Source organism: Mesoplodon mirus, assembly GCF_964341445.2.
Source record: "Mesoplodon mirus genome assembly, chromosome: 17".
In the NCBI taxonomy this organism is placed as follows: domain Eukaryota; kingdom Metazoa; phylum Chordata; class Mammalia; order Artiodactyla; family Ziphiidae; genus Mesoplodon; species Mesoplodon mirus.
The window spans coordinates 18200344-18211309 of record NC_138993.1 but is presented as its reverse complement, the minus strand read 5'-3'; the positions used below and the strand labels follow the sequence as shown (position 1 = coordinate 18211309).

Sequence of the window (10966 nt, the reverse complement as noted above, 5' to 3'; positions counted from 1 at the left end):
TGTGAATTCCACCTTCAGACTATCTCTTGACTCTTATTTCTTCCCAAATTGTTAGCACCTATTAGAATAGGTTCCTCTGCCAGAAACTCCCATAGTATTCTGTACAACTCAGTGGTGACGCTCATCACAGTTAAATTTACATGTCTAGTTTCTTATCGTCTCCAGATCAGAAGCTTCATGAGGGCTGGGATTCTCTGTCACATTTACCAGTGTATTCCCAGAACCTAGCACAGGGCCTGGCCTATGGTTGGAACTCTCCCTTGGATTTATATAAATGCTCAGCAGCCTTTTGGCTTAACACCTGGTTCTCAACTACTTTATGGAGAATTTAGGTTTCCAGTTATATTATCTAGAGTGTAGGCAGCATGGTAAAGTGGAAGGACATGGGTTTGGAGTCAAGCAACCCATCCTTGAATTCTGGCTATGTTGCTTACCAGCTTTATGACTTTGGACAAGTTATTTAATCTCTTTTGGCCTCCGTTTCCTTATCTATACAATGGGAATAGTAATAGTACTACTGTCTAGGATGTTGTGAGGATTAATTAAATGAAATAACACATATAAAAGTGAGCATGTTTAACCTTTAGTGAATGCTCAAGGATAATTTATTATTAATGAGATCACATTTTATTTCTAAGCTTCTGTTGGCTCATCATAACAATGATTTTTATCAAGCTGCTATAGTACTGAGTTTATTGAAACTATCACATGAGTAACTATGTATAATATATTGAAATTTAGTGAGGTTTATAGCATATTCCAAACTATTATAAACAGTTCTGATTCATAAAATATTTTACTTTTATAGTTGATAAAACATTCATATTGACACCTAATATGCCACTGACCAGGAGAAATAAAAAAACAGCTTAAGTAGGAAGTTCTATTACATACACATACACACACACACACACAAACACAGTACAGGCTCAGTAAACATGAAAATTAAAGGAAAGTGCATTTTTATTTTCCAACTATATACACTAGCACATTTTTAGTCCAAAACAGAAATTGTCTGTTCAAAATATTTTTAGGATTTCTGACTTGCTAACCAGTAGCACAGCACAGAGCATATAAGAAATTAACAATAATTTATTGAGTACCTGCTGTGTATGGAACACTGTAATAGGTCTACTTTAAGGGGTAGAAAGGAGGTATAAAACATGGTTTCTGTTCTCTAGGATCTTATAACCTATTCAGGGAGAGGTGTCTGAATCAAGTGAAACAGTTTGTGAATTAAGCTAGTATTTAATTAACTGCTAAAACAAAGGGCTGCCTTGAGATTATATACTAGAGATGATCAGGCTGCTTGAAATTTAACTTTGACAAGACCACACTGTGGAAGGAAAATCTAATATTGTATTTTTCTGATGGCTCAGTTTATCATGGAAAAGTGAATTCATTATAAGAAGTAATGATACTAGGCTTTAAAGATACAATGTAAGATGCCTTTTCAGAATGTTGAAAACAGCTTTGTTGGTTTGCTTACTTTTCATAGAGAAGTTGTGATGGAACAGGAGCAATGTACTTCATAGGATGTGGTTATAATGCTTTTCCTGTTGGATCTGAGTATGCTGACTTCCCGCACATGGATGACAAACAGAAAGACAGAGAAATAAGGAAATTCAGATACATTGTACATGCAGAACAGAATGCCTTGACATTTAGGTATGAAATTTGTTCGCATGTATTTTCTATAAAATGTAGCAAGGGTTAAAATTAGTTTTCTTTTAGCTGTAATTTATTGCCTTTCCAAAAATTCCAAGAAATATTCTTTTCAGAAGTATAACTTTGGTCATACTTGGTCTTTGCTACCTGACCTGAAGCCATTGTCAGGGATCCTGCAGGCCTTCAAATTTATTGAGCAAGTCTTTTTTCCTTTCTTCCTTCTCTCTCTGGTATAAAACTGCTTGAGGTTTGTCCTTAGGGTCTTGCATATTTCTGCATTATATAATCAGCTTTGTTTTCTAAATGTAGAGCCCGTATATTTATATTTATGAATATATAGATTTTATTATGAACCAAATTGCTTTAATGTAGTTTTTGTTAGAGATTATAACTGGCATTACCTCCTTCTAATGTTAATTTAGATCATTTCCACAAACATTTCTCAGCACTTACCATTAAGTGGGTGATCTTAGGGGATTTAAATCTGCGTAAGTCATGGTTTCTGTCCTTGAGGAGCTTATAATGCAGTATGATATAAGACTGTATTCAACCTAACATGGTCATTTGTGTGGGAAAGGCCAACACAAAGTGGGTGGAAATTCAGGGGCTGCTACGGATGGAGGGGGAGTGAGAGGGAAAAGCTTTATGGAGAAACTGGCATTTGAGCTGTGCTTTAAAGGTTTGGTAGGATTATGGCCATTGGAGATGCTTACTTGAAGGGAAACCATTCTTGCTTCAGGCATAGCAGTGGGCTAGAAGTAGGAAAATGCTTGTGTGTTTAGGAACACAGATGTTCCACTTAGGCTGCACCATGGAGCACATGGGTTCGGTTGGGACTGACAAGAGAGGACTTTGAGTTTAGACTTCATTTGGTAGGTAGTGAAGAAACTGAATGACATTGACAGAGCCACACTAATGATTACTTAGGTTGCAGGCATATTGTTTGAACAGACTAGATGCATACAGTTCTGCTGCCCTAGTACAAGGGAACAGAATGAGAATCTGAACTAAGGACATGGATGCAGAAGGCTGGTGGTGGGGAATATAAGACTGAGAGCAGTGTAAACCATAGAACCCAGAAGTACAACTCCTGTATCCTCAGATGAAGCATTCCTTAGTCCTAAACTACCCCTGGCATGTAAAATTTCACCAAACTCCTCTGTTTTTTTTCCTTGTGCTCTTCATTACAGATTACTTGCTTCGTTTTGTCAAATCCAAATGCTTGTTAAATAAAATTATCCTGTGTTAGGGAAGGGAGTAAGGGAACTGTAACTCAAAACAGAACTCTAATATTATCAATTTAGTAAGCATTATGAAATATCTGTTAGTTACCAGATAAGAGGTGGACCTTTTGGCTACCATGATGACTTAATGTCTAATCACACATGGTACATTCATAGGGAGGGTGTTAGTTCTAGCCCCTAATTCTGGCATTATAAAGAGTTTCTTACTTAGAAAGCATTGTTTTCTCTCTCTCTCTGTTTTCATTTCCTTTGTAATGTAATACTAAAAATCTTGCCATTGACTAATTCAGCAAGAATAAGGCTTGATCATTATTGTGTATAATGTTGTAAATCTGTTCCTAAAGCAGCTCAATTTTAATGTTTAAAGATTTTTCTAAAACATAACTTACCCTTTTAGAAACTATCTTCCTAATATTTTATATATATTTTTTGTAGGTGTCAAGAGATAAAACCAGAAGAAAGAAGTATGATTTTTGTGACAAAGTGCCCGTGTGATGAATGTGTACCTTTAATTAAAGGTGCGGGCATTAAACAAATCTATGCAGGGGATGTAGATGTTGGAAAAAAGAAGGCAGACATCTCTTACATGAGATTTGGGGAACTTGAAGGTGTTAGCAAATTTACAGTAAGTAGATACACATTTTTTCAAATATACTTTTTATTATATTGTTAGGTACTCTGCTGCATATTTTAAATTAGTGATTCTTACCCTTTTAAAGAGTTATCATTGAGTTTATTTTTATGTGCAAGCACTTGCTTAACTACAAATGTTCAGCTTAGGATCTGCCTTATGAATACTGATCTCTATCAAGAGTTGCGCATTGACCTTACAGATCTTGAATTAGTTAGTCCTTTGGTGCCATCTGGTGGCTAACAAAAGAAAATCCTTGACCCACCTCTTCCCTCACCCTTCTTTCTGGATTGAAGTGGTAGACAGAAGTGAAAGTAGTTTAAGATTACCCAAAAGAAGAAGACACACACACACACACACACACACACACACACACACACACGCCTTTCTCATGAGAAAAATCAGGAAAAAATTAGAAGAATTTAATATTTGACATTTCTAAAAAAGTGCTGAGGTGGTTTGTGGAAAACTCAGAACTTTAATTCTTTGTGCTTTTTTACTACTTTGGTTTCTAAAAAACTTTCTGTTTTTAGAAATAATCTCAAGCATATAGAAAAGTTACAAAAATACTACAAAGAACTGTTTATAAAAATTTTTTTCTTGGGCTTCCCTGGTGGCGCAGTGGTTGTGAGTCCACCTGCCAATGCAGGGGACACGGGTTCGTGCCCCGGTCCGGGAAGATCCCACATGCCGCGGAGCGGCTGGGCCTGTGAGCCATGGCCACTGAGCCTGCGCATCCGGAGCCTGTGCTCCACAACAGGAGAGGCCACAACAGTGAGAGGCCCACATACCGCAAAAAAAAAAAAAAAAAACCTTTTTCTTTTTAGAAATAATCTCAAGCATACAGAAGTTACAAAAATACTACAAATAATTTTTTTTCCAGAACATTTGAGAGTTAAGTTGTTGCTATACCAGATCACTCTCAGATACTTTCTTGTATATTTCCTCAAACAGTATATTATCCTACATAACAACCACAAAACTCAGGAAATTATCATGGGTACGTTGCTACCATTTAATCCACAGAGTCCAATCAGGGTTTACCAGTTGTCCCAGTAAAGTTCTATACAGCACAAGGATCCTGTCCAGAATCATATGTTACTTTGATAATTCTGGCTTTTTAAAAAAAAAAAAAAAATTTATTTATTTATTTATTTATTTGGTTGCACCGGGTCTTAGTTGCAGCTTGCTGGCTCCTTAGTTGCAGCACATGGGCTCCTTAGTTATGGCAGGTGGGCTCCTTAGTTGCAGCTCGCCAGCTCCTTAGTTGTGGCATGTGAACTCTTAGTTGTGGCATGCATGCAGGATCTAGTTCCCTAACCAGGGATCGAACCTGGGCCCCTGCATTGGGAGCACGGAGTCTTATCCACTGCGCCACCAGGGGAGTCCCATAATTCTGGCATTTAATATAACATTTATATACTATAGTTTGCAGTGGGTACAAAAGGCATATAATAGAACTGTTTATAAATTTCAGCTTTTCTGTTTGAATCCAGGGTGCCTGGAACCATATATATATTTAAATTTTTATTTAAAAATTAATATAGCAACACACTATTTAGTTTCCTAGTTTATGTGTGTATGAAGAATCATAAATTTTTATCCTTTTTATTTTTGTCATATATTTTTGTTTTTTATTTCCAGTTGTCTTATTTAAAAGACATGATTTTAAAAAGAAAAGAGGGGCACTGAAAGAAGGGAGAGATGGGACAGATGCCTCTTTTGTAAAACTAAACAAGTTTGTATCCATCTAATCAAAAGGGAAATCATCAGTTTTGTATTTTTGTTTTCTGTTCCTTCATTCCTCCTGAAGATTGGGAAGAAATAATTCTCTTTATAAAGTGTAAGCGACCTAGCTCTTCAGGACTGTGAGTGCTGGGTTAAGCGAATTCTGAAATATCTTGCTTACTGGTGGATTTTAGTAGCTTTTCCACCGTAAAGAGAATGAAGAGATCAGAAGAATGTAAGACAGGACAAGAGAAGCAGGAAGAGACAGGAAGACAAAGGGAGTGAAGGCCCCTCGGGCAGAGATGGGATTCAGAAATACCTGTTGGGCCAAGACCCACCCAGGAGTGCCCTCATTCAGGTACACCTGGTCTCTCTGTACTCCTTCCAGTGAAGATTAGCTCTCCACCCTCTCATCCTTTCCCTCATCTGGCCTGGCTTGCAATATTATGTCAATGGTTTAAACTACTTGGTTATAGCTAAATGCCTAGTTTAGGAAATACCAGTAACTAACATGAACTAGCATTTGTTCCAAATTGGAATTTTTATAATGATTATATTGCTTTTTGACTGTCAAAAGTAGTATGAGTACCAGTAAATTTCATTTTTTTAAACATTAAACCAATTGAAATTAATTTTGTTTGAAAATTTTTTTCTTTTCTCTTTGAGGTGTTACCATATGCCTTGAGATAAGAGGTTCTGTTCTATGGGGTTGTTGCCAACTAGGCTAGGGCTGGGCAACAGTATTTCCAAGAATATATTTTACCTGTGTAAACCCAAGTCCATTTACTGAGAAACTATTTTTTTTTCTGTTTAATACATGTGAATTTTTCTTTATTAGGTTATATTACTTTTTTTAAAATTGTGAAAGTAATGTATGCTCATTATAGAGGAAATAGAAAAAAGAACAGATATATAGAGGAAAATAAAAAAAGAACAGATATTATCCCACTGCTCATAGATACCACTGTTAACATGTTGCTGTATTTTCTGTGTCATGGAAAATTCTTCAGAAATAATTTTTAATGATTACACAGTATTACAACCTATGGACATAACTTATTTAACCATTCCCTTTTTGTTGGACACCTAGATTGCTTCTAAGTTTTCACAGTTAGACATAGTCTTTTTATGATGATCCTTAAAGGTTATTCCTAATCCTCAAGGTTGTTAGTTTTTACTTTGCCCAAAGTAATAGATTTTAGTGGTTTGACATGTTTTGAACATGCCTTTTTTTTTTTTTTAATTTCACATATATCTTCCCATTGCTTGGAAATCCTCCTTTTTCCTGGTGCTAATCCTAACCATCCCATTTCTATAGGTGACCAACCAGTTCTAGATGTCTTCCCTTTCCAAGGACTTTCTTATACGTGGTAAAATGTCTGCCTTATGTCTCATTCTCCCTCAAGGCCCATGATATTAATGAGTTCATCTGATGAACTAATTGATGCTTCTGGAAGAGGCTCCCAGGAACTAGCCACTTAATTGTGCCTTTCTGGAGAGAGTGCCCTAGTGGGGCTTTTTTGGTTAAGTCATTAGTGTTTCTGATGATGGGGATTTCTAGGCAAATAAGAAAGGAAGGGTGTGCTTTGAGATATTGATTACACTCAATTTTTCTTATCTGCTGCTCCAGTCTTCACTGTAATATCTGAGAATCTTCATGCCTCTCTATTTCTTTCTGAATGATTGAGATGGAAAACTATAATCAGAGGAGATGTGATATGGTATGATATGATACAATAAATGGTATGCTATGATAAAAATAATAGTATATATTATAGTACTGTATTAAAAGGCAAGATAGTCTTTGTCCTATTTTCATTCTTTCTATCTAGGCCTTCTCTAGCTATTATAAGATTCTGTAGGACCTGGAGCTAGAAGATGAAGTGGTGGAAATTCTATAGTATTGGGCATGGGCAGACCCAGGTTCTGGTGCTACTGCTGTCTTTAGTCAGTATGCAACCTTGGGCAAGTCACTACGCTTCTCTGGTCTTCCACTTCCTTACCTGTAAAACGAAGGTAAAGGAGGAAGTTTATACTTCCTTCTCTAAGAATATTGATTCTCATTCCAGAAGTCATATCATTCAGGGTCATTCAGAGTCATTATTAGGGCTTGGTTGGTACGACACACTAACTCTTTTTCCTTACATTGTTTTAAGCTGTTTTGATATTTGAAAGCACAGTGCTGAAATGCTTTTTTTTTTTTTTTTTTTTTTTTTGCGGCTTCTCACTGTTGTGGCCTCTCCCATTGTGGAGCACAGGCTCCGGATGCACAGGCTCAGCGGCCATGGCTCACGAACCCAGTCGCTCCGCGGCACGTGGGATCTTCCCAGACCGGAGCACGAACCCGTATCCCCTGCATCGGCAGGCGTACTCTCAACCACTGCGCCACCAGGGAAGCCCTGAAATGCTATTTATTAAACATATAAATAAAATGTTTGTGTCCTTTTACAGTGGCAACTGAATCCATCAAGAACTTGTGTTCTTGAGCAAAATGAGCCTGAAAGCAGAGAGAGTAAGTATTTACAAGTCCTTTACTGAGGTTGACTTTGCTGCTAAGAAGAAAAGAAACATAGTGAATTATAATGACCAGGTGTTGGAAATTGCTATGGTTGGAGATGGAGCATATTCTTTTTGCAGGTTACATTTTTGCCATTCAATTTGTTCACAGACGTTTGTGTATCTACTATTTGCTAGGTGTCATGGAAACTGCTGATTAATGACTAGTTCTATGGGCTCTGCAGTTTAATACAAATAATCATGTACAAATTGAATTTATAAATTAAATTTACATGAGAAAGTAGACGACAGTGCTCTTCTATACCAAAACAAAAGCCTCTTGGGCAGTTAGAAAGGAAAAATACATATAATTAATACAGATGGATCTAAGGCCAAATTATGAGGATATGTACATTCTTATTAGAGTAAAGCCACATTAGCTCAGATTGGTCAGAGAGTGGAAATATTCTGGTTATTTGAATAATCTAATTAAGAGTCATCACAGTTACCATAAATGAATTAGTAATCTTCAGAGCTTTATTATTTGCATATTAACACAGATATTCTTAATGTAATATAATCTTTGGGAGATCTTATAATTCCTCAGGCACATAATTTGGAACATTAATTATTATTAACTGTACAATATTATGTTAAAATATTAGCCATGTTATTTTTCTGTTTGAATTCAATTCAAGGTAAGTAGAAGTTTAGTATAAGTAAAATTTTCTTGATAATAACAAAGATTTGACTACTCTGAAAAATCAGGAATTACAAGTCTTTATGGGCAGAAGCAAGAAGAACAATCCTGTGGAACAAAAATGACATTCACGGAAAGATAAACAAGATGAAAAGGCAGAGGGCTATGTACCAGATGAAGGAACAAGATAAAACCTGAGAAAAACAACTAAATGAAGTGGAGATAGGCAATCTCCCAGAAAAAGAATTCAGAATAATGACAGTGAAGATGATCCAGGACCTGGGAAAAAGACTGGAGACAAAGATCAAGAAGATGCAAGAAATGTTTAACAAAGATCTAGAAGAATTAAAGAACAAAAAAACAGAGATGAACAATACAATAACTGAAATGAAAAATACACTGGAAGGAATCAATAGCAGAATAACTGAGGCAGAAGAACAGATAAGTGACCTGGAAGACAGAGTGGTGGAATTCACTGCCACGGAACAGAATAAAGAAAAAAGAATGAAAAGAAATGAAGACAGCCTAAGAGACCTCTGGGACAACATTAAATGCAACAACATTCACATTATAGGGGTCGCAGAAGGAGAAGAGAGAGGGAAAGGACCCGAGAAAATATTTGAAGAGATAATAGTTGAAAACTTCCCTAACATGGGAAAGGAAATAGCCACCCAAATCCAGGAAGCGCAGAGAGTCCCATACAAGATAAACCCAAGGAGAAACACGCTGAGACACATAGTAATCAAACTGGCAAAAATTAAACACAAAGAAAAATTACTGAAAGCAGCAAGGGAAAAACGACAAATAACAACAAGGGAACTCGCATAAGGTTAACAGCTGATTTCTAGCAGAAACTCTACAAGCCAGAAGGGAGTGGCATGATATACTTAAAGTGATGAAAGGGAAGAACCTACAACTAAGATTACTCTACCCGGCAAGGATCTCATTCAGATTCGATGGAGAAATCAAAAGCTTTACAGACAAGCAAAAGCTAAGAGAATTCAGCACCACCAAACCAGCTCTACAACAAATGCTAAAGGAACTTCTCTAAGTGGGAAACACAAGAGAAGAAAAGGACCTACAAAAACAAACCCAAAACAATTAAGAAAATGGTAATAGGAACATACATATCAATAATTACCTTAAACGTGAATGGATTAAATGCTCCAACCAAAAGACACAGGCTTGCTGAATGGATACAAAAACAAGACCCATATATATGTTGTCTACAAGAGACCCACTTCAGACCTAGGGACACATACAGACTGAAAGTGAGGGGATGGAAAAAGATATTCCATGCAAATGGAAATCAAAAGAAAGCTGGAGTAGCAATACTCATATCAGATAAAATAGACTTTAAAATAAAGAGTGTTACAAGAGACAAGGAAGGACACTACATAATGATCAAGGGATCAATCCAAGAAGAAAATATAACAATTATAAGTATATATGCACCCAACATAGGAGCACCTCAATACATAAGGCAACTGCTAACAGCTATGAAAGAGGAAATTGACAGTAACACAACAATAGTGGAGGACTTTTAACACCTCACTTAACACCAATGGACAGATCATCCAAACAGAAAATTAATAAGGAAACACAAGCTGTAAATGACACAACAGACCAGATAGATTTAATTGATATTTATAGGACATTCCATCCAAAAACAGCAGATTACACTTCTCAAGTGCGCACAGAACATTCTCCAGGATAGATCACACCTTGGGTCACAAATTAAGCCTCAGTAAATTTAAGAAAATTGAAATCATATCAAGCATCTTTTCTGACCACAATGCTATGAGATTAGAAATCAGTTACAGGGAAAAAAACGTAAAAAACTCAAACACGTGGAGGCTAAACGGTACATTACTAAATAACCAAGAGATCACTGAAGAAGTCAAAGAGGAAATCAAAAACTACCTAGAGACAAATGACAATGAAAACACGATGATCCAAAACCTATGGGATGCAGCAAAAGCCGTTCTAAGAGGGAAGTTTATAGCTATACAAGCCTACCTCAAGAAACAAGAAAAATCTCAAAGAAACAACCTAACCTTACACCTAAGGGTACTAGAGAAAGAAGAACAAACAAAACCCAAAGTTAGCAAAAGGAAAGAAATCATAAAGATCAGAGCACAAATAAATGAAATAGAAAAAAGAAAACAATAGCAAAGATCAATAAAACTAAAACCTGGTTCTTTGAGAAGATAAACAAAATTGATAAACCATTAGCCAGACTCATCAAGAAAAAGAGGGAGAGGACTCAAATCAATAAAATTAGAAATGAAAAAGGAGAAGTTACAACAGACACTGCAGAAATACAAAGCATCCTAAGGGAGTACTACAAGCAACTCTATGCCAATAAAATGGACAATCTGGAAGAAATGGACAAATTCTTAGAAAGGTATAACCTTCCAAGACTGAACCAGGAAGAAATAGAAAATATGACCAGACCAATCACAAGTAATGAAATGAAAACTGTGATTAAAAAACTTC

General features: G+C 36.3%; 1 protein-coding gene across 1 annotated transcript in view; it reads left to right on the top strand.

Annotated features, from left to right (window-relative positions):
* CDADC1 (cytidine and dCMP deaminase domain containing 1) overlaps nt 1-10966 on the top strand; it is a 42237-nt gene that overhangs the window by 25893 nt on the left and 5378 nt on the right. Inside the window, exons 7-9 of the mRNA XM_082602529.1 lie at nt 1499-1668; nt 3348-3537; nt 7723-7783. Coding sequence (XP_082458655.1) covers nt 1499-1668; nt 3348-3537; nt 7723-7783 — 421 coding nt within the window. The remainder of the gene's footprint in view (nt 1-1498; nt 1669-3347; nt 3538-7722; nt 7784-10966) is intronic.